The sequence below is a fragment of the Hypomesus nipponensis genome, chromosome 11 (assembly GCF_054491055.1).
Source record: "Hypomesus nipponensis isolate SF chromosome 11, ASM5449105v1, whole genome shotgun sequence".
Lineage (NCBI taxonomy): Eukaryota > Metazoa > Chordata > Actinopteri > Osmeriformes > Osmeridae > Hypomesus > Hypomesus nipponensis.
In genome coordinates, this window is record NC_140371.1 from 17,896,833 (window position 1) to 17,920,000 (window position 23,168).

Consider the following 23,168-nt stretch of genomic DNA (forward strand, 5'->3'; position numbering starts at 1 on the left):
CGAAAACATTATTATAGTATAAACAGACATACTTACATATATGAAAAGTAGTAAATTAGTTTGTGAATGTACAAAATCAGAACATTTTTTAGTACTTTGGTTGAATTAAAACCAGGGTTTTCCTTCACATGATCATATCAAATCATAGCAAAGGGTTGAGATGAGTCAGCCATGCTCCTCCAGCCTGATTACTCACCGCCCGGTATGTCGCACATCACATGTCAAACTGCCCACTACCATGTATGTATGAAGCATTTCCCCCACTGTCTGAGTGGCTTGTCAAACAGGTTGAAGACAAACACTAAGTGAGGCGTAGGAGTCACAGTGAGTACCAGAGGAGTTCACACTGGTGATCAGCCCAATCTGCCTGTGGCTGAAATAGGCTGGGATATAAATGGATGTGATGCTCATGTTTTATTCTTTGTGGGTCTCCAGTCAGTTTTCTCATAGTCAGCTTTCTAGTGTCTGCGTACGTGCGTGCACGTGTCTGCAAATACCTAGGCTAAGTGGTATACCTTTCTAGGCATAGTGTTGTGTGGATTCAGCATTGTTTAACGTTCATCATTCGGAATATCTTTAGTGTGAAGCCAACTGTAATAATGTGTGTTTGTGTGTTTTCTCGGCATAGTGTGATGAATTACCCTTTTTAGCATAAGGTCATTTTCATTTATTATATTGCCACCTCCCAAAGAGCACCATTATGTAAATTACTTTAAATCCAAACAGTAGGCAAACATTACACCAACATTAGAATAAAATGATTGAAAACTTCAGAGGAAGCGATCCTGATTAATTCATTAATTGGGCTAAAAGACCTTGAATAACCTCTATATGGACAACCAGAAACCCATCCATTTTGCGGACAGGTAGGCTGTATGCCGTGCTTTTAAGTAGCCTACCTTGGGCGGTAGAATTCCAGTTCCCATTCACAACCATCTCTCCTCTAAATTATGAATGAGATTTAATCCGACAGTATTGGTGTCATGAGCAACTCCGTCACATTTCAAGAGATTATGAAGGATGTCCAGAATAATAGCGTGCATATTGACGCTCGTGCTCTCGTTGAAAAGCATCACCACATATTAGTCAACGCAGAATTAAAAGCACTGTTACAATTTCGGACAATGAAATGGTATTTCGCAGTTACAGTGACAATTGTCACTGGTAACATTAATGTTACTAATTGCCCCATTATGTGCACTAGTGCAGCCTAATGGGAGGGTCTTGGTGTTGATAGACAGCTTGGCAGTGGGCCGCGGTGCGTGAGGTTTCGTTTGGTTTCCCTCCGCTCTTTCTGAAGTCGTTGTGGAACAGTGAACAGGCTATCCGAGCGGGAGAGAGCTAAGGGGGAGTGCGAAAAAAAAGGATTTGTCCGCCTTCGCCGCAGCAGCCTAGGTCTTCTAAACTCGGGACGCGGTCTGCCTTCGGAGCTCTGTGTCCAGCTTTTTGCAGAAGGGAGAGAGAGAGAGAGAGTAAGAGAGAGAGAGAGAAGAGTGAGAAAGATAGGGGAAGAATGAGGAAGAACTCTCAGCGCACCTTTCTGTCCTACGAAATGCAGATTTGCTGATAAAGCATCAGTTATCCGATCATACATGCAGGTCGTAGTGGAAATCTGAGTGCATGGGAATTTTAACTTTAATTGTCTTTACCGGAGTAGGCTATCGCTCCTTGATCTCGTATATAAGACAACCAATGTGAGCCGTGATACCACAAACGGCTCTTTACGGCTGTTTCTATTACCATTTTCACGTCTTGGTTTAGGCTTCGACTAGACTACATTACTACTACCACCGACTCCATTCGTCCGTGGACTACACCTCTTCTCTTAAAAGGTAGGATTCTATCGAATACATTATTTGATGTATCTCTTTCCATCAAAGCACTGTCGAAAGCAAGTTTTCAACGGTGGTGGTCCAGAGACTTAACGAAAGGTCGGTGAAGCTGCGGACTGTTTCGAAGATGCATTGGCCACAATGCTGCCGCATGGTTTAGCCTACTATTCATCTGATTTTGGCCGATACAAGTCGGTGGCCTGATGTAAATTAAATTAAAATCGTTTAGCCTATTTCTTTCAAAACCAAGATTTTAGGCTTTTTACATTTCGAAGTCAATTTGTTTGACCGGCTCACCGTACTTGCTTGAATTATAGACTCATGCCGAAGCTCATCCCTCGTGTTTGATATTGCTTAAACGTATGCTTGAAAGTTGTGGGAAAAGAACAGTCGCATGGAATGAATGGAATACTATTAATGCAAATCAGGAGAGTTGATCATTTTACGCGATACAGATAATCATCCACAGTGCGTAATTTGCAGTTAATCTGTAGATGTATTCATATTTGGAACGGCATGTTTCGTGGTTTATCGATGAGGGCTATCAAATTTATTTCTGTATTAAGTCTATTTTAATCCAATACTTTACATTACATTTACACTATTGCCTGTTTTTGATACAAAAGTAGGCTAAGAACTGGTCAAAATACGCTCAATAAGGCTTTTCAGGAAATAACGCGTATTCACACGATTTCAGATGGTAATAGCCTAATTAAATTAAGCCTTCTAAATTCTGCACATGCTGTGTATGAATGTATCACAATGTGCATGATTACAAAAACAATTATTACAGTTGCGTGGCAATATATGATCTATTATTTTTAGTCAATAGGCCACTAGTAATGTACTGAAAGGTGTTCAGGCAAATTAAGTTACGGTGAGTCTTGAGGTGTTTGCGTGCGCCTGGTTCCCATTTGACTGGATCGTTCCGAGTAGACCAACCCCATGAGAAGTGTCGCATCACTCCCGCTCTGCTAGACTCTTCTCTTACACGCGGCGTCTCCGCGCATTTGGAAGGCTATGCACACTCAAGACGATCACACCCCCCTTGTTTTAGAAGACTGCTAGTCAGAAATGTTAAATATTTTATTGCCTGCTCTGTAAAGAGAATTATGTGGTCGCATATAATGGTTCATTATAGAAGTCTGCCACTGATCCAGTATGTGAATTGGAATCATAAACTATGACAAGCCCCTGACATTTTTGCATAATGTTCGCACCCAAGCACATTAAATAAGGCCTATGTAATCACTTCTACGGAAAATCAATTAAAACCCTTCTGCCTTCTTTCCTCTCCAGGCCAGGAGGCCTAGATCACTGTTATCTCACATGTGCCACTCTATCCTTCAGGGGGAATGCTAACCAAGCACATGGAATTGATTTGTATGAAAACACATTGTCTTAATGGCAGGAATAGCAATGTATATTTGTTTCATAAAAAATAAAAAATAAATCACCTATTTATTCCTCTACACCTTCTCTCTTTTGTGGCTTTAGGAGGGCAAGACATCCCTGAATAGTCATGGACCGTTTCAAGATCTCCCCCGTCCGTTCCCTCGGCCTCCAGATGCTGGTCGTCGTGGCAATCCTCTTCCTCAAAGTGCACCATGTGACAGGGGGCGCCCCCTCCGAGCCCAGCATCGACCAGTCCGTCTCCGCGGTACCCAAGGCTAACAAAACCTGCAGCGAGCCGGAGCCTTGCTCCAAGGGGGTCGTCCTGCCCATATGGGAGCCCCAGAATCCGTCCTTTGGGGACAAGGTGGCCCGGGCCACTGTCTACTTTGTGGCTCTGGCCTACATGTTCCTGGGCGTGTCCATCATCGCCGACCGCTTCATGGCATCCATCGAGGTCATCACGTCTCAAGAGAAGGAGATCACCATCAAGAAGCCCAACGGCGAGACCACCACCACCACGGTGCGCATCTGGAACGAGACCGTGTCCAACCTTACTCTCATGGCCCTGGGTTCCTCCGCCCCGGAGATCCTGCTGTCTGTCATAGAGGTACACACACACACACGCGCGCATGCACACGCCTTCCTGTGTATACAGACCTACACAAATACGCACATGCACTTCTAACATGGTCTCTAAACCCCCCCCAGGTGTGCGGCCATGGGTTTAACGCGGGCTCACTGGGCCCCAGCACCATCGTGGGCAGCGCCGCCTTCAACATGTTCGTCATCATCGGCATCTGCGTCTACGTGGTGCCCGATGGCGAGCATCGCAAGGTGAAGCACCTGCGCGTCTTCTTCGTCACGGCCACCTGGAGCATCTTCGCCTACATCTGGCTCTACATGATCCTGGCTGTCATCTCTCCCGGAGTGGTCCAGGTGTGGGAGGGGCTTCTCACCCTCTTCTTCTTCCCCATCTGCGTGCTGTTCGCCTGGGTGGCCGACCGGCGCCTGCTCTTCTACAAGTACGTCTACAAGCGCTACCGCACGGGCAAGCAGAGGGGGATGATCATCGAGACGGAGGGCGACCGCCCGCTGCCCTCCAAGGTGGACATCGAGATGGACGGGAAGATGCTGAACTCGCACGCCGTGGACTTCCTGGACGGTCCGTTGGGACTGGACCTGGACGAGAAGGACCTGGACGAGGAAGAGACCAGGAGGGACATGGCCAAGATCCTGAAGGAGCTGAAGCAGAAGCACCCTGACAAGGAGGTGGAGCAGCTCATTGAGCTGGCCAACTACCAGGTTAGGACATTTACATGTAGTCATTTAGCAGGCGCTCTTATCCAGAGCGACTTACAGTAAGTACAGGGACATTCCCCCCCGAGGCAAGTAGGGTGAAGTGCCTTGCCCAAGGCACACAACGTCATTTGGCACGGCCGGGAATCGATCTGGCAATCTTCAGATTACTAGTCCAATTCCCTAACCGCTCAGCCATCTGACTCCCCTAGGACCCCATTCTTTTGATGATGTGAACACGTTGATTGTGTTTTGGAAGTGAATTAAGGGTATTATGGTGCACTGAATGATAATTAAATCCATATGAATCATCTAAACCTCCATCCAGGTTCTGAGTCAGCAGCAGAAGAGCCGCGCTTTCTATCGTTGCCAGGCGACAAGGCTGATGACAGGGGCAGGCAACATCCTGAAGAAGCACGCGGCCGACCAGGCCCGGAAGGCCGTCAGCATGCACGAGGTCCGCTCCGACGCCGCCGACAACGACCCCATCTCCAAGATCTACTTCGACCCCGGTTCCTACCAGTGCCTGGAAAACTGCGGCACGGTGGCCGTCAACGTCCTGCGTCGCGGCGGCGACCTCACCAAGACCGTGACGGTGGAGTTCCGCACGGAGGACGGCACGGCCAACGCCGGCTCGGACTATGAGTTCACCGAGGGCACGGTGGTGTTCAAGCCCGGCGACACGCTGAAGGAGATCCGCGTGGGCATCATCGACGACGACATATTCGAGGAGGACGAGAACTTCTTGATCCACCTGAGCAACGTCAAGGTCCTGTCCGGCTCCGGGGAGGGCGGGGCGGAGGAGGAGAGCCCCGAGTCAGCCAATCACGTGGAGGCGGTGGCTTGCCTGGGCCTGCCGTCCACGGCGACCGTCACCATCTTCGACGACGACCACGCGGGCATCTTCACGTTTGAGGAGCCGGTGGTGCACGTTAGCGAGAGTGTGGGCACCATGGAGGTGAAGGTGCTGCGCACGTCTGGGGCCAGGGGCGTGGTCACGCTGCCCTACAAGACCGTCGAGGGCACCGCGCACGGCGGAGGGGAGGACTTTGAAGACAGCCACGGCGTCCTGGAGTTCCAAAACGACGAGATCTTGTAAGTTCCTCTCATCGTCCTCACATGCTAGATAACAGCTTTTTTATTTAGCCTCAATAAAGGGCACTCTGGGTCTGACTCTACACTGCATTGATATGTCCTAGTCTCTATTTATGGGGAAGGGAAGGGGGCATGTGTAAAATATATGTTCCCCTAAAACATGTATACCATACATATACATCCCTCTTAGAAGGAGCATATGATGTAATCTCTATTCTAAAGATGCAAAGCTTTCATCATGCCGTGTGAAGTCAGCTCCCAACGGCCCGCTGATACCATCACGGTCTGCATGTTTATCCCAGCTGAGTTGCTTTTTTGTTGTGAATGCATAACTTGTTATCTTGTTGTCCATGATGATCATGAGGCTGTTGTGTGAGTGCGCGCGCGCGCGTGTGTGTGTGTGTGTGACGTTGTGGGGGCGGTGCAGTGGACTGCTGGTCTGCCATGAGTGTGGGATACCACCAGTGAGTGTGGGGGGACTCTTTGTTTCCCCTCTCTGCTCTGCTGCATCTTTCATTTGTTCAAACCATCACTCTCTCATTCATGCTCTCATTCACTCATTCATTTTCTAACCCATCTATATTTCTTACGTGTGGATTGTGACATTGTGAATGTGCGTGTGTGTGTGTGTTACCGTTGATAGTGGATTGAGACTTGGCTGGGAATGACTCCTGGAGTGATCAGGAGCATGGTATTTTCTTTTCTTGTGTGTGTGTGTGTGTGTTTGTGTGTGTGTGCGGGGAGGGGGGGTATCTAATCCTCCATGATGAAAAGTAGTGATATTCTACAATCATATTTACTGTATGATTGTGGATCAAGGGTGTAGCAGTTTCATACTGTACATTTCTGGCTGTATTGGTGATGTCTTTCCTAATAAGAACAGCTTCTCTCTCCTCTCCATCATCCCTCCCCATCCCTCCCGTTCTCCCTCTCTTTCTTGTAGATGAATGAAAAGGCTCTGTTTTTAAACAGATTCAAAGCAGATGTTTAGGTTGAGCTTTTCGAGGCGCATAGCATAGTTTCCATAGCATAGCTTTCACGGCGCTGCTAAGTGGATTTTAATAACACTTGTCCAAATGAAATGATGGACTGTCACCGGGGAAGAGGGGCTCCGCAGTGCCACAACCTCTCTTGCTCTCTTACTGTCTCCTCTCTCTCTCTTGCTCTCTCTTGCTCTCTCTCTCTCTCTCTTGATCGCTATGTCCAGTATGTCTCTCTCCCTTTCCTACTGTCTCTTTCATCCTCTCTTTTTTTCTTATCCTCACTGTGCTATTAGAGAAACTAGCTGTATAGTGTGAAGCCTCAAGAACAGACAATGTTAGAAAAACTGAACTCCTTGGATTGACGGGAAAACCTGTGATTGCATGCTACACACCACATTTTAGAATTGTTTATTTAACTAACATAATGGAAATTGATTTCAGAAGGTGAGTGCCCTAAGTCTATGTTGATCTGAATGGTAGATATGTTTCTGGTTTGACCAGTTCTTCAAGTACTTCATCAAACTGTGGCCTCTGGTGTATGTTCTGGATAAGAGCGTCTGCTAAATGACTAAATGTAAGCCTCTTGTGTATGGTGTTGGATTAAGAAATAATGGGAGCAGCACCAAGTGTCTGATTGAGGAAGGGTGTACTTTCTTCAGAGGAGGACAAGCTTAAACTAGAAACACAGTTAAACACCCTCCAACAAGCCTTGAAAGGGACAGACAGGGGATAGGAGAGATGGGGGGGGGGGGGGATTTTAACTCTGGAAAATGAATCACAAAGTAGATGATCTAAATGTAGAAAAGAGTGCCCTAGGCTCCCTGTACCCTCATTCTGCTGCTCCTTCTCTGCACTGTCACAGAAAAACAGAGGACAGTTTTCTCCTTTCTCCTCTACTTCCCTTTCCTCTTCTGGACAGGACAGTAGTTGAGGTGTTTTCGAGAAAGTCAAAGAGAATGCACCCTCCTCTACTTTCAGTTTTAGAACGTACTCTACCTGTTCAACATATCTATAATCACGGACGATGCTAGCATTTCTGAAAATCCCCTGAGGGTTTTTTGCTAGCGGAGAAGGGTAGCTGTTACATTCTGAAAAGAATGGACTGTTCCTTACTAAAAAACTCAATTAGATTAACCAGCAGCAATCCACATTCATTAAAAATATCACTGTTATACATTTCATTTGCCAGAACCTTTTGTACAACACTCAATGCTAGGATTGTTTGTTCTGAATCTTTGCAAACAGTTTGGTCAGGTTAGATCATCTCCCCAAAATCTGACGGGAGAGAAGATGAAGAATTGCAGGCTGCATTTCACTTGCTTGACCTCATTCACTGGGCACACTGCATCTGCAGCATAATAGACAGGTCATTACAGTCTAGATTTCCTTGATTCTGGCTCACAGTAATAGAGAGTGTGAGAGTATGTTGATCTGAAATATGTTGATGTGATAACCCGAAGACCGGCTGACCTACATCTCAGACTGCGGCGAACTCGGGTCACGGATCTAAGAAGGAATTAGCCGGGGAAACACCCACACAGCCCCGCCAGTCCCTCGAACTCTGACCGTCCCACTGAGATATCATTACAGCACAGGCCTCACCTTACCTATTATGTACTTCATCACCACTGCCCTCTCAAGAGTATCTGCTTACACCCCTCCCCCCTTCACTTACACACGTACGCAGAACATAGACACACATTACCTATGCTTGCACCCCCCTTCACTCACACACACACACACACACACACACATAGACACACACACACATAGACACACACACACATAGAAACCCATTACCGACAACCCCACATATGCTGTATGTGGATTAGGGTGAAGGGCAGTCATGTGACAGCTGTTCTGTACTCCAGACCACCTCCACAGCAGGTCAGGAGGTTGAGGCACACGTCTCCCTAGAGCTCCTCCTAACATAACATGATACACACACACACACACACACGGTACACAAACACATGGTACACACACACATGGTACACACACACACGGTACACAAACACACGCAACACTCCCTTTGGGCAGTAAAGGAAGTGACAGGTGGGACAGGCTCTGATATTGGAGTGTTTAGTAACCTGAGAACACACACCCAACAATCACTGGCCCTGTAAACCGTTGGCTGTAGTATAGGACTAACACTGCTGGACGGTGACCTTCTCACCTCATTGGTGAGGCATTGCGGACATTTGAGTTAATCACCTTTGAAACAGCAGGGGAAGGTTCTAGAACCAGTCTGTAGTGCCCTCAGCCTCCAGCCACCATTTTGAAGAAAAACAACTATACTGGCTACATCTACAACCTAGCAGCTCAACCACCGGTCTTTGAGGCTATGGGGAGAGAAAGGGAAGCAGAGAGAGAGAGGTGGAGGGGAGGTGGGGAGATACGCAAAGGAAGAGGGTCAGGGCTTGACAAATTAGTCCAAACCAGCTGCCTGAACAAAAAGCCATCGCTAGGCAACAGATGTGATGGAGGAGGGCAAGTACAGGTGGAGCACATAGAGCGAGAGAGATAAAGAGAGAGAGGTTGTGGCACTGCGGAGGGGAGAGGGGAAGAGAAAAAAAGAGGGGAAGAGAAAAAAATTGCACAGTAAAAGAGTGGTGGAGAGAAGGGGAGACAGGGAAGATTGATAGATGTGGAAAGAGAGCGGGAAATAGAAAGAGTGACAGATTGACTCGCTGGGGAAACCGAAGGCAAGGTTGATGGTTGAAACAAAGCAGTTGGCATAAATCTTTGGCAGCTCTTTGTATGTATAGGATTAATGGTGTTAACAAAGTGCTGTTTGGGTTGGTTCGAACTGAACTGCCTAGTTCCAGAAACTCTCCAAGAGAATTCTAACCAGATACGGACACACACACACACACACACACACACACACACACACACACACACACACTGTTCAACAGTGCTCTGTCTTGGACTGCTGACCTTGCTCACTGTCACACTGGAACTTATATAGGCAATGGTTACACACAGGAGTGCACACACACTCACGCACAATTATATACACAAACCTCAATCCAGCTGTCATCTCGCAGTCATGCGATCGCACATGTACACACTTAAAGCAATCTGTGAGCACTTACAAACCTCTATCCCCTCTTTCTCACAAAGTATTTAAGTGCTTATTTCTAAATCTTACCCAGTTGTCATGTAACCATCTTACACACACACACACACACACACATTGTGAAAGTCTTTTAAATACTGGCTCTCAAATCTCAATCCACTTGTCATGTAACACTGATCCCTGCCATAACTTTTATTGTGAAATAACTTTTAAGCCTTCCTGGATTTCCTCTTCCTGCTCCAACTTTCTGACAGGATTACAGTGGAGGGATCGTCAGGGGCTCCCTTCTGCTCTCCTCTCCAGTCTCTGGCTTGCATGAGCACTTGCTCAGTGATGGCACAAATGGGCTTTTATACCCGTCTTTCTCCTGTCACTCTCCTTGTCTTACATCCGTAGCAACAATCGTCACGACAGAGTGAAGACGGTGCCAACATACAAAGTTGTCAAGACATTGATCCGTCCACAGAGCAACCTCTCAAACAGCCACGGCGCTATCTGCAGGATCACCTGGCTCCTCTCCATGACCTTACCTACACAGTCAATGTAGTGCAGTGAGATGAATATCCTTTCAAGGGACCTTTCAGCATGATCAAAGTCCAGCTTGCTTTCCCCTCCAAACATCCAGACCACTGCTGATCCATCTCTACCCCCGTCTTGAGAACGTTGACGGTTGTTAGCATTGTTAGCGATGCTTGTGGAAGTGAAGGGGGTGCAGTAGCATAGGTTGAGCGTGTTCTCGAAGCAACCTACGCTGTGAGCATTCCAGTTTCAAACCCATTTATTCCGTCCTCTAAATTTGTCCTCGAGGGCCATAGACTCTCATTCCCCAAACTGTTGTTCATTTTGCCTGGTGTATTAGCTGAGGGGAGAGGTTTCTTAAAGAGGTGGGTGGGGTGTGGAGGGGGTGTAACCAGAGCATTTGTAATAAGAATGTCACTGTATTCCCCTCCCTGGACAGCTAAGTAGGTTTTATTAATGGTTATGAGCTGACTAATGTGCTTATTTTGATATTAATTCCTGGGAAGGCAGTACTGTGTTGGGGTGACTCTGTTACAGAAGGCAATTTATCCACATTAGTCATTGTGAGTGGATGGGTGGGGCGGGTGCCAATGTTTGCCGCTGTGTGTGTGTTTCCTGTGTTTGCCTGTGTGTGTGTGTTTCCTGTGTTTGCCTGTGTGTGTGTGTAGGGGGGGGGGGCTATGCTTTCAGGTTGAGAGCTCTTTGTGGTAATCTAACCATGTGTTCTGTACAAATGGTATGAGTGTGCATGTCTGCCTTCAACTTGTACATCAAAGACACCTGCAACTGATGTAGCTCAGCCTATTGTTCTATTACCCCGACAATGAGGGTAACCACAGCAACCACTGTCGGCAGTCTGCGGTCAAGTGTTGTGTCTGTAGTAAAGCTGAGACCATTTCACGCTTTGCTGGGCCTATATGTGACTGTGTTCTGAATCTTTTCAGACAGAGAGACAGTGAGAGCAAAGGAAAGAGAGAGAGAGAGGGAGGCATAGAAGGAAAACAAGACACAGAGACACTGATATGCTGCGGCCCAAAATGCCTGTTCTGTGTGTAATAGCAGACAGATGTGGATGCTGGATAGAACAGCTCCAGACACAGAACATGGCTTCAGTCACTCTCCCATCCAGACGGTTACCGTTAGGGCCACTTTGTTTACTTCCACGGCATATCTAGAATAGTTCTGGTCCATTTGGAATGGGGGACAGTCCAAAAAAGGCTTTGAGAATATCCACATGTACCGAGCAGAGAGCTGTCAGACGCCGACGCGGGCCAGGTGGATAGTTGAAGCTCACGGATGCCGAAGGCAAACTCCGACTCCTGCTCTCTCCAATCTTGGCCTGTCCATCTCTCCTTTTTTATCTCCCAACATCACTCACTCGCTCGCCCTGTCTTGTCCATTCAACTTTCCTCCTCCTTCGCTCAGCTCCCCCTGTCCCTCTTGCGTTTGCGGAGGTGCCGTAGCTGAAGGCTGACCTCCGACGAGGGCCGGGCGGGAGGATCTGCGTTCAGATCCAGCTGTCGGGGGGTGCTTAGCTCAGATCCCTTCCTGATATCTTCTCAGTCCTTCTGATACCTCCAGAGCTCCCATCTCTTTACTCTCTAATCTCCACCCCACTGTTCTACGTGCCAGGCTCTAAGGTTCCATATTCCCACAAACACACACACACACACCTCCCTCTCCTCCCCATTTCCAAACCCATTCTTTCCTCTGCGCTACATGTGGTAAACATAAACATAAACACAGCCAGAGTTTTGGCTCCCGTGTGTCAGGTAGCGTCACTCACCCACCACACGCCTGGTATGAGGCCAGGTGTGCAAACACGGCTGCCCCTGTTACCGTTGCTTGTGGCTGCTAAATGAAGCATACACGATGTGTGACCTGTTGTTTGGTGTCACCAGGCTGAAAAGGATGGTGCCTGGAACATGGAGGAGCTATCCACCTGGGACTCCTCTGAACCGGGAGGGGACCTGAATAATGTGGCAGTTTCTGGAGAGGACGTTCCTCTAGTCCGCTTCTGCAGAGGGGATGTGGGACCGTGTTCACTAGCATAATAAGACGGCACCACCTGGGACTTGCTTGGCCAAAACGCTTGGTACAGTACCGTAGGTTGGCTCAGCATGTAGAGGACATGGGGTTTCAAACTCCTCCCAGAAACCCCGTTTATCTCTGTCCTGCTCCCTCCCCGGGAAGCACAGGGGCTTGTTAAAGTCATTAGGCTCATTGTTGAACTCCCTCAAAGGTTCCGTTCAGCTGCAGACGTTCACCTCCCCTCGGCTCAGCCCGCAAAGCTGCTGCTTAGAATGACAACCCCAAGCTAATCGCTCACCTGCAGATGACTCACTCTCTCCCAGTAAATATGGGAATGGAGAGAGAGAGAGAGAGAGAGAGAGAGAGAGAGAGAGAGAGAGAGAGAGAGAGAGAGAGAGAGAGAGAGAGAGAGAGAGAGAGAGAGAGAGAGAGAGAGAGAGAGAGAGAGAGAGAGAGAGAGAGAGAGAGAGAGAGAGAGAGAGAGAGAGAGAGAGAGAGAGAGAGAGAGAGAGAGAGAGAGAGAAAGAGAGAAAGAGAGAGCGTGGCAGAGATAGAGCGAGAGAGAGTGTGGCAGAGATTTACATTTAGTCATTTAGCAGACGCTCTTATCCAGAGCGACTTACAGTAAGTACAGGGACATTCCCCCCGAGGCAAGTAGGGTGAAGTGCCTTGCCCAAGGACACAACGTCATTTGGCACAGCCGGGAATCGATCTAGCAACCTTCAGATTACTAGCCCGGTTCCCTAACCGCTCAGCCATCTGACTCCCTGAGATAGAGAGAGACAGAGATAGAGAGAGACATGCGAGACATGCGAGACGAAGCCAGAAAATGAAACAAATGAACAAGTGAGTACACATCTATCATTTGTGGCAGAAAGTAGATTCTTGGAGGAGCACCGTGTCCCCTGACCCCTGGCCTCCCATCCCGCTTGTCACCGCGCTGACGTGGACGTCCCGGGTGGGCTGTGGTTGGATGCAAGAGCAGTCAATCAGGGAGAGGGGTACTCTGAGGCCACCAGTGAAATATGGGGGGTTTATCAAGGTTTTTCTCAGTGTTAATAAATGGCTGGCTTTAAAGGGAGTGGGCTTACCGACAGTCATCTTTTGTAAAGGTCCCCAAACATGTCATGGAGAAATACACACACACACACACACACACACTTACAGACAGAAGACAAGCTCCAGCGTAGATCTGGAGGCCTTTGAACACCTGTTGCTAAATCTAGGAATAAGGCAGGCCTTGCTTATTAACTCAGACCCCTGCTGTCATGACCCACACCTCAGATCCCTCATAGACACGATGTGTGTGCGTCTCTTTTTGATGCCTCACCCAATGTTTCATTTCTTTTGCTGCTCCAGTGAGATGAGTGAGTTGATGTGAGAGATGGTAGCCCAGCCTGAATGTAATTCCTGTTCATTATTCTAGCTTTTGGCTGTGCCTTTTGTATTCACCAGAGCAACATTTTAATGACAGTGAGTTAAGTGACAAGGAGCGGAATCAATAAATGACAAGGCCTTCTGCAGACCCCCCCAGTATCCTGTCTCACATGTCTTCTCTCTCTCTCTCTCTCTCTCTCTCTCTCTCTCTCTCTCTCTCTCTCTCTCTCTCTCTCTCTCTCTCTCTCTCTCTCTCTCTCTCTCTCTCTCTCTGATCCAGGGATGACAGTGTTAACACAGCTCTCACTCATTCAAATCCTCCCTCTAATCCCAGCACCCATTGTGAGGAGGTGTATGATGGAGTGTTTGCCCAAAGTCTCTCAGCTCAATGGTATTCTAAGGACACTCCTGTCTGCTGTATGCATGTTAACTCGGAAACAGCTGAGGTATAGCATGGGCCTCTTAGGGATAGAAGTTTGGGAGAAACTCCTGCAGGCTAAATTTGATAACTCATTCCTGTTCTCTTACGCACACACATTTAGTCACACACACACACACAGTTTGGTGAGTCTGTGCATGTGTGTCAGAGTGCAGCAGGCCTCCACAGTAGACAGCCTGGCATGGGTGCCTGAGCAAAGCCATTAAGACTGATCTGTTTGGAGACACGGAGACACCTGATCCTAACAGAACTAAAACACCACACACACACACACACCTAAACTGTAAAAAACGGCCTCTTGTCTGGCTCCTTAGCCCTCAGACAGACAGTTTTCACACACACATACTTTGTCACCCACATCGTTGTAGATGGATGCGTGTACACTGTCCCCCCCCAATTTTGTTTTAACAAATTTACCAAACAGCTGGTGACAGACCTACGTCCTTTAACTGTCCCCTGTATTGATGGCCCACCTTCTTGTACCCAACATGCACTGAGCTGTCAGCTGATCCTGAAACAGACGTGAGTGGACACTGTCCATAGTCATCTGTTCACACAAGGAATTGAAATCCACCAGCACTCCTACACACAACCTCTAGTAACACCCGATTATCTGTAGCTACATAGCTATGCTATTAAGAAACCTTTATATAGGATTGTCGGTTGTGTTTCGTAGCCTGTGTGTGGTGCAGTCGGAGCTAATGTGAGAGCGGAGCCAACGAGACTTGGCTGCTATAAAATGTTAATGCCACTGCAGTGTTCAAAGATAGCTGGTTGTCTCCCTTCGCAGCGGTTAGGCTGCACTAGCCCGAGCCGGGGGCGCCCGTGTGGCCAGCTTCACTCTCTGCAGCACTGACACAGGAGAGGCCAGACAACATGGCCGCCGTGTGGTTAGTACTGGACTGGATTAGCAGGCCTTGGTTGTGGTCACAGGGAGGAAGGTCCACTGGTTGGGGAGGGGGGGGGTTGGGGGGGCTCTGTCTCACACCATAGTCATGTCTTCTCGGTAACTGTCGGTTACCAAGAGGTAACCTACAGCTGTTTGTTGAGTAGGAACCCTGGGCTTTAATGTCCTGTGGTTGTTTAGTTTAGCTGAATGTTAGCATGGCTTTAATGGCTGATCAGTCAGACTGTTACGATCAGTGGACTAGTTTTTAAAGGTGCAGTGGGGCGGTGCTGTATAATAGCTTTTAGTTTAGAATGGAATGAACAAGATGATGGCTAGCCGGTCGACTGCAGCCAGCATTAATGCTAGCGTAAGCTGTCTAGTCGCGTTAACCTCAATACTACCATGGCTAAAATCCATTTTCCAGCTTAAAGTGTCATAACCCATAAGATTGCTCCTGCTAATAACAACATGATTATCCTGCCAATGTGCTCATTTAAGAATGTGTTGCATCTTTGGACCTTTTGAAAACCAAATTGGTATTTAGCATTGTCCTGGATGAAGCCCAAAACAAAAGGAGAGAGAGTGTGGGGATGGAGAGAAAAAGAGCAGCGTTCTCCACAGAGGTCTAGGGGAAGGAGCGAAGGAGTGGAGGAGTGGAGGAGGGGAGGAGGGGAGGAGGGGAGGAGGGGAGGAGGGGAGGAGGGGAGGAGGGGAGGAGGGGAGGGAGGGAGGGATGGACGAAAGAACAGAGTGGGGCAGAGGAGGAGAGCGATTGAAGGGGGAGGAGTGTGCGTGACTGCTGCCTCTGTCGCTCTTCCTCCCGACTGGGCTGGGGCTATCCCATCATGCATTGTGTTTGCGTGTTGTTACCCCCCCTCGTCTGTGCTTCTGTCAAATTTGGAGAAGAAGAGAGGGGAGCGAAGGGGAGGTGAAAGCAGAGGATTAAAAAGGGGGGGGAGAAGGGAGTTGGTGTTGTCTGATTATATAAGCAGTGGAGGGAGAAAAAGAGAGATGGAGAGAATACAAGAACAAAAAAAGGAGGGAGAAAGGAAGAGGGCAAGGAAAGGGGAGGGAGCGAGGAAGGAAAATCACAGTTTTCCATTGCTTCACTGAAGGAGAGGGATGGATGGAGCTCGAGCAGGGCAGACTCTGTGGACACAGGGTGTAATCAGAGCTATGATTATATAGTTTTGAAATCATTCCTCACAATTTGCTGTGTTGAACTTGGCCTCTTCTAATTTGGAAACTGAAAATGACATCAGTGTGTGTGTGTGTGTGCGTGTGTGTGTGTGCATGTGCGCGTGTGTGTGTGGCAGGTTGTGTGTGTGCCTTATTAAAAGCTGCCCGAACATTTAGCTTACTAACTCTGTCTGGAAGGATCAATACCGGATCCAAATGCCTTTTAATTATTAGTGTTTGAGCTGTTCTGAGAGCAGATTTGATGGCGGGTGGAGTGTTGACATATTGTTGAGTGAGCTGATCTAGGACCAGCTGTCAGCTGGGTGAACCTGAGTGTAGTGGGCTCCCTGTAGACCTAATTTTCCTGTTCTCGCTAGGTCCCATCCTGAGGGAAATCCACTTCATGGAGCTGCTGTTAGCCCACTGCTAGCTGCTAGCCAACATCTGATACATTTCCTGTATAAATATACATATAGCTGCTGCATAGAGCTCACATAGTGTAATAATAATCTGTGTTTTTATTTATGTATCCTACCAGTGCTTCAGTACATTTGAAAGCTATTCTTTTTCCTTTAGTCTGACTTAGAAATGAATAGTCTACACTTTTCACAGTCTACAACACAATTTCACTCTGAAATTTGCTGGCAGAAGTCTTGTCAGGGTTCTTTGGTCCTGTCACCCCTAGCTGTCTCTCTCTCTCTCTCTCTCTCTCTCTCTCCTTCTCTCCCTCGCCCTGCCATCGCCGGCTTCTCTAGATGGATGGCTTTTATAGAGAAAGAAGCCAGCATAACTCATTTATACAATAACCTTAGTGATAAAAGATGGTCATAAAATACATGCTCACACAAAAATACGTACTGACACACACTCACAATTACACACAAAAAGGATAGTACTCACAAATCCTTACACAATTCCTTATCATCTATGAAACGTGTGTATAAATAAAATAAAATAAAAAAATAAAAAAATAAATATATATATATATATGTATGTTGTCTGCACTCCATTTCTGGAAAATAATAAGATCAAAGGAGCTTGTGCCTGTGTGTGCCTGTGCAGGACTGTTATCTAAGAGTGCCATAAGCCTTAGCCAGTGTCTTAATACAACTTAAGCACGCACACTGTTTTCCACTGCTTGTTACCATACATATTTGAAGAGTCGGCAGAGGGGAATTAAGGAAAGGAATGAATATACTGGAGAAGATCCCACATAGAAAATGGCCGCTTGAGCCAACTACACTATTATGTGCGAGTGTGCAAATGTGGTCTGTGTGTGTGCCGGCCGTTATTGACAGACTAGGTCAAATATGACAGGCAGTTCTCTCCTCCAGTAGTGGATCAGTGAATTGTAGATTGACTGAAGGGAGAGAACAAACACAGCAAGCTGCTGCCGCTGCATTCTAAAACTGTCCGTGGAATTCAGCTGTGAGAAACTCCCAATGGAATGTTTCCATTCCCATAGATTAAAAACGGAACAGGAGTCAAGGAGGTCAGGGTGAGTGTAGTGTTTAGTGTAGTGTGTGTCAGTGTATAAAGGAGAGTGTGTATGTGTGTGTGTGTGTGTGTGTGTGTACTGTATAGGATGTGTGTTTTCTTGTAGAAAATGTGTGTGTGTGTGTGTGTATGTACAGTATGTGTTTTTGTCTGTAGAAGGATAGAAAGTCAAGTGTGTGTGTGTGTGTGTGTAAGAAATATGGTGTATGAGGATCGTTCCCCTCTTATTGATCAGGCGTTTCCCTCTAGTGCTCCTCCATCAGTAATCTGAGACTGCAGTGGCCTGGCCCTCAATATCCCATTACTCTCTGTCTGTCTGTCTGTCTGTCTGTCTGTCTGTCTCTCTCTCTCTCTCTCTCTCTCTCTCTCTCTCTCTCTCTCTCTCTCTCTCTCTCTCTCTCTCTCTCTCTCTCTCTCTGTGTGTCTCTCTCTCTGTCTCTCTCTCTCTGTGTCTCTCTCTGTCTCTCTCTGTCTCTCTCTCGCTCTCTCTCTCTCTCGCTGTCGCTCTCTCTCTGTCGCTCTCTCTCTCTCTCTCGCTGTCGCTCTCTCTCTCTCTCTCTCTCTCTCTCTCTCTCTCTCTCTCTCTGTGTCTTTCTCTCTCTCTCTCTGTCTCTCTCTCTCTCTCTCTCTCTCTCTCGCTCTCTCTCTGTCGCTCTCTCTCTCTCGCTGTCGCTCTCTCTCTGTCGCTCTCTCTCTCTCTCTCTCTCTCTCTCTCTCTCTCTCTCTCTCTCTCTCTCTCTCTGTCTCTTATCTTTCATTGTACCTCTCTTTCTGCCCCCCACCTCCCCTACCTTCTCTCTCTCTTTGATCCTCCCTCTCTATTGCAGTTTACCACTGCCTTGGTCATTCTCAGCTATCTCTCTCAAACACACACACACACACCCGCACACACACACACACACACACACTCACACACATACCGTCCCTTTATCTCAATGCTGTACAGGCTCTGTTGCAATGGATTGTAGTCTTGGATGCTGCAGAGCACCACTGAATTAACCCTGCTCTCTCTCTCTTTCTCTCTCTCTTTCTCTCTCTCTCTCTCTCTCTCTCTCTCTCTCTCTCTCTCTCTCTCTCTCTCTCTCTCTCTCTCTCTCTCTCTCTCTCTCTCTCTCTCTCTCTCTCTCTCTCTCTCTCTCTCTCTCTCTCTCTCTCTCTCTCTCTCTCTCTCTCTCTCTCTCAGGCAGGATGGCCTTGTGTCTTACGATGGTGTCTGTAGTGTTAGTGATGACTGTAGTGTTAATGGTGTCTGTAGTGTTAGTGATGACTGTAGCGTTAATGGTGTCTGTGTTAATGCTGTCTGTAGTGTTATTGATGATTGTAGCGCTCTCGATGGTTAGTAGCTTCTTGAGTGATCAAGCAGCGATGAAGAGTGGTCAATTAAATAGATGTTCTTAACCAACAACCATCTGTCTCCCTCTCTATCTTTGTCTCTCTCCCTCCCTCATAGACAAACTTTCATATTACCCTGTTCTCTCTTGCCCACACATGCACACACACAAATGTGTCATGTGGTTAATTTACTGGGAAAAGGCGTGTTCCTCCTCGGTTTCCTCCGGGCCTGCTAATGACAGCGGGGGGATAGAGTCCATCCATCCCCCCATCCCTCCAGAGATAAGAACCAGCCAGACAGGCCCTCCTTTTTTCTTCTCTGGCCCATTAACCGCTGCTCTCCCCTGGGCTCCTCCAGTCCTTAGTCCCCTGGCTCTCCTGGCCTGGCCACCTGAAGCCTGCTGACGACTGTTGCCTAGCTGCCCCTGGCAACACGCCTTTCTTAAGTCACCCATACACACACACACACTCTCACAAAGTGTGTGAGGAGAACCTCATACTTGGAACACCAGAGTTAGACAGCAGCTCTGAGACCCGGACTCAGCATCTCGTTAGGAAGTCTTGAGCTCTGTTTTTGTTATTAATGGTGACACACGCCTCACACACACACACATACACACACGTCTAACACACACGTCTCTACCTGGCTGGTAGTGACCTGCGCAGGCTGATGAGCGCCAGGCGGGATGCCTCCCGATGCTCCTGCCGTTAACGGGGGCAACATTCCTGCTCCTGGCGGAGCCTGTCCTGCTTCCGTTCCCCAGTTCCGCTGTCCTGGTTTAAGACTGTATTTATAGCAGCATGGCACCAGGCTCCTAGCATGACACACACACACACACACACCTGACAGTTCTTACCCCGTCTGTCACTCTGTGGGTGTGTCTGTCTGTGTTTGTGTGTGTGAGAGAGAGAGAGAGAGACAGCGAGAGAGAGACAGCGAGAGAGAGACAGCGAAAGAGAGACAGCGAAAGAGAGACAGCGAGAGAGAGACAGCGAGAGAGAGACAGCGAGAGAGAGACAGCGAGAGAGAGACAGCTAGAGAGAGACACAGAGAGAGACAGAGAGAGAGACAGAGAGAGAGACAGAGAGAGAGACAGAGAGAGAGACAGAGAGAGACAGAGAGAGAGACAGAGAGAGAGACAGAGAGAGAGACAGAGAGATTCTGCGTTGTAATAGTGGAGGCAAAACTTGTTATAGATGACAGAGATACAGAGTGTACTGAGTGTTAACCACACTATTGTGTTTGGACCAAATCTGAGGCCTATTTCACTCCTACGCTCTGTATGCCCGCACACACAAACATACGCGCACAAGCACGCACACACATGCACGCTTCTCTGTTAGGTCTCATTTTGTTCGCCCACCCTCTTTATCCCTGCTCCACTGTTTATTTTGACCTCTAATATGCTAATGCCTTGAGTGTTGAGTGTTTTTGAAACCCTGCTGTCTCTACTTCCTGCAGTGTTTATCACCAGACTGGCACACTCTCTTTCACACACGCACACACGCATACCATTACAGTTATAAAGCCTCATGTCTTGGTCGTGCTGGAGAGGGGTTAAGGGTGTGGTTGGTTTTCAAGGTCCTGTGCGGAGATGGGATCTCATCTTCAGGCTGACGGAAATGTATGGGCGGAGCCTGTGAACAGCCAGCCTTTTCCCTCCTCCTGAGATGTCTGAGTGGGCGGAGCTTGGTTTGGCTGGACGGGGCATGGCGTACATCCTAAAGGATTCATAGTAATGCTGTGACTTTCTTATATGACAGAATGTTTTACAATTCTGGTTGGCAAGATGGAAAAGAGGTGAGATGGGGATGGGAGAGGAGCTTGGGGGACTTGCTGTATAGTTTAATCCTTTTCCTCTCCTGAAGAAAAAGTCTCTAAACCCGCCACTGATCCCATAAGACCCCTGTATCTCTCTATCTACCTGTCTCTCTTTTTCTCTCTCTCTCTCTTTTTCTCTCTCTCTCTCTTTTTGTTCTCTCTCTCTCTCTCTCTCTCTCTCTCTCTCTCTCTCTCTCTCTCTCTCTCTCTCTCTCTCTCTTTTTCCCATCTCCCCCAACCCTCTCTCCCCCGCCCTCCCCCATCTCTGCACCCCAGCTCCCTCTAGCATGACATGCTATCTTGCTGTGCAGGTTGCTCTGGGGTGAGTAGTTGCTTAGAGGCTGTCAGAAGCAGTCACACACACACACACACACACACACACTCTTGTCTACACTTATTACTGTGCTGCTGTGCAGCTCCTAAGCAGGCTGTCTGTCTGTCGGTGGCTTATCTGGACCCACAACTCCTCTGGAGGGTGATGTGCAGTGAGACAAAGAGAAAGACACTTCCATCAGGCAGGTACACAAACCTCTAAGCACCATTAAGGAACCGGGGGATTTTATGGTTGACCTGTAAACAGTATTTGATAGGGATTAGTGTGTGTGTGTGCGCACATGTGTGCATGTAAAACTGTATCTGTGAAAAGACTGGAGAATGAGATGTTGCTCAAATAGGCTCCTTAAGCACAACTAGACAGCAACAGACACAGAAACTGCACAGCTCCAGACAAGACTACAGACACAGTCACAGATTTAACTGTAACTTTAAACAGCTACAGAAGCATAAAACGGGTATAGTTATGGATGGCTTTAGACACAGTTCAAGAACCAGCTAGCCTGTGATGCATCTTAAAGGTTGTGGTTTCAGGTTAAATGTGTGTGACGAGATCCCTGTGTATTAGCTGGGCTCAACCCAGCTTCTGTTGAGCTTGTAGTCAAGTTTTGAAAGGCTTGCTGATTGGTTGTGCTTATGTGACTCGTGATTGGCTGGGCTGGTGTTATGCTGCAGTGCTGAAACATCCCCAGGGGTGTATCACTGTGCATGCGTGTGTGTTTGTCTGTGTGTGTAGAGTTTTAGTGCAGAAAAAACCTTCAACTACCTTCTCTCCCTCCCTATTCCATCTCTCTCTTCTCTTCTCATCTCTTTCCTTTCCTCTCTCTCCTCTCCTCTCCTCCGTTCTTCTGCATCATAGCCTGCGTCCGGTGGGAGCAGAAGTCAAGGTGTGGTTGATAGCGGGACGGTATGCAGAACTCTAGCTAAATCAGGTAGCTAAGAAGGAAGCCAGTTCAGAGTTCATTCCACCCAGATGGACAGACATCACATGCAGAGAGAGAGAGAGAGGGGGGGGGGGGAGAGAGATAGGAAAGGAACTGCTGCAGAATATTCCAGTTGGAGGGTGTGGTTGGGAGGAAGACCACAGAGCAATAGCCTATCACAGCAGACTCAGGAACTGCCAGCCAAATCAACACACACTCTTAACTGCCATCTGGTTCTGATACAAGCAGTGAGCACAGCACAGGCTGAGATAGGGATGGAGTGAGGGAGGGGCAGCAACAGAGATGGAGGGAGAGAAGAAGGAGGACATGAGACAAATATAGAAGTACCTTCTGGTACAACTAATACATTTGGATTTACTTCCGTTTAGCCTTTTAACAGTTAATTGTTTCTGTCACCTCCTTTTAGAAATTCAAAATAGGGCCACTGTGATCTCATTTAATTAACTTGAGTTTTGTTTCTAGGAAAGTGTGGTTTGAGTAGTCAGCATCTTCCAGAGTCGTCCTCTGTGATTCTCTAAATCTCCACCCTGACTCATTCGTCTTATCCTCCCTCCGCAGTCTTTCTGTCCATCTTCCCTCTCTCTGGGAAGTTCTTTGAAATCCTCCTGTTCAAAGCAGCGCTATATTAACAGACTTGACCTGGCAAGATGACACCATCTCTCTCTCTCTCTCTCTCTCTCTCTCTCTCTCTCTCGGAGGGTTCTGGTGCATCAACTCTGCTGAATGTTCTCCCTGTGGAAGGGGCAGAAAGGTCTGCAGAGAGGTCTGCTAGAGAGTGTGTGAGAGAGACAGATAATCCTCCTGCAGTAGTACAGTGATTAGTCTGCTATTTCTCTTCTTTCTTTTTTAAACCCCTTCATCCCCCATCTTCTCATCTTCACCTCACAGCGCTCCTTCTCTAATCAGGATGAATATTCATCAGCCAGACTCGTTTCACAGTGACATTGCTGACAGAGGCATAATAGTAGAGTTTGACTTCTCAACTCAAATCTTAGTTTTATCGTTGAACCGGTACGTTTTGGACACTGAGAGAACAGGGTTGTGAGGTCAGCCTTTGTTTCACGAGTTAGGAGTCATGGTTGTGTTCCATTAAGTTGATGCAGACACTGTGACTTTCTACTGG

General features: G+C 47.7%; 1 protein-coding gene across 18 annotated transcripts in view; it reads left to right on the top strand.

Annotated features, from left to right (window-relative positions):
- The first annotated feature begins 3,354 nt into the window (after positions 1–3,354).
- The window catches only part of slc8a1b (solute carrier family 8 member 1b), an 82,644-nt gene continuing 62,830 nt past the window's right edge, over positions 3,355–23,168 (top strand). For 12 of the 18 annotated variants that reach the window (XM_084708993.1, XM_084708995.1, XM_084708998.1 and 9 more), the window contains exons 1-3: positions 3,355–3,834; positions 3,936–4,529; positions 4,852–5,618. In XM_084708993.1, the coding sequence (XP_084565119.1) occupies positions 3,355–3,834; positions 3,936–4,529; positions 4,852–5,618 (1,841 nt within the window). The remainder of the gene's footprint in view (positions 3,835–3,935; positions 4,530–4,851; positions 5,619–23,168) is intronic. The other 6 variants (XM_084709009.1, XM_084709011.1, XM_084709010.1 and 3 more) reach the window with 1 other exon arrangement.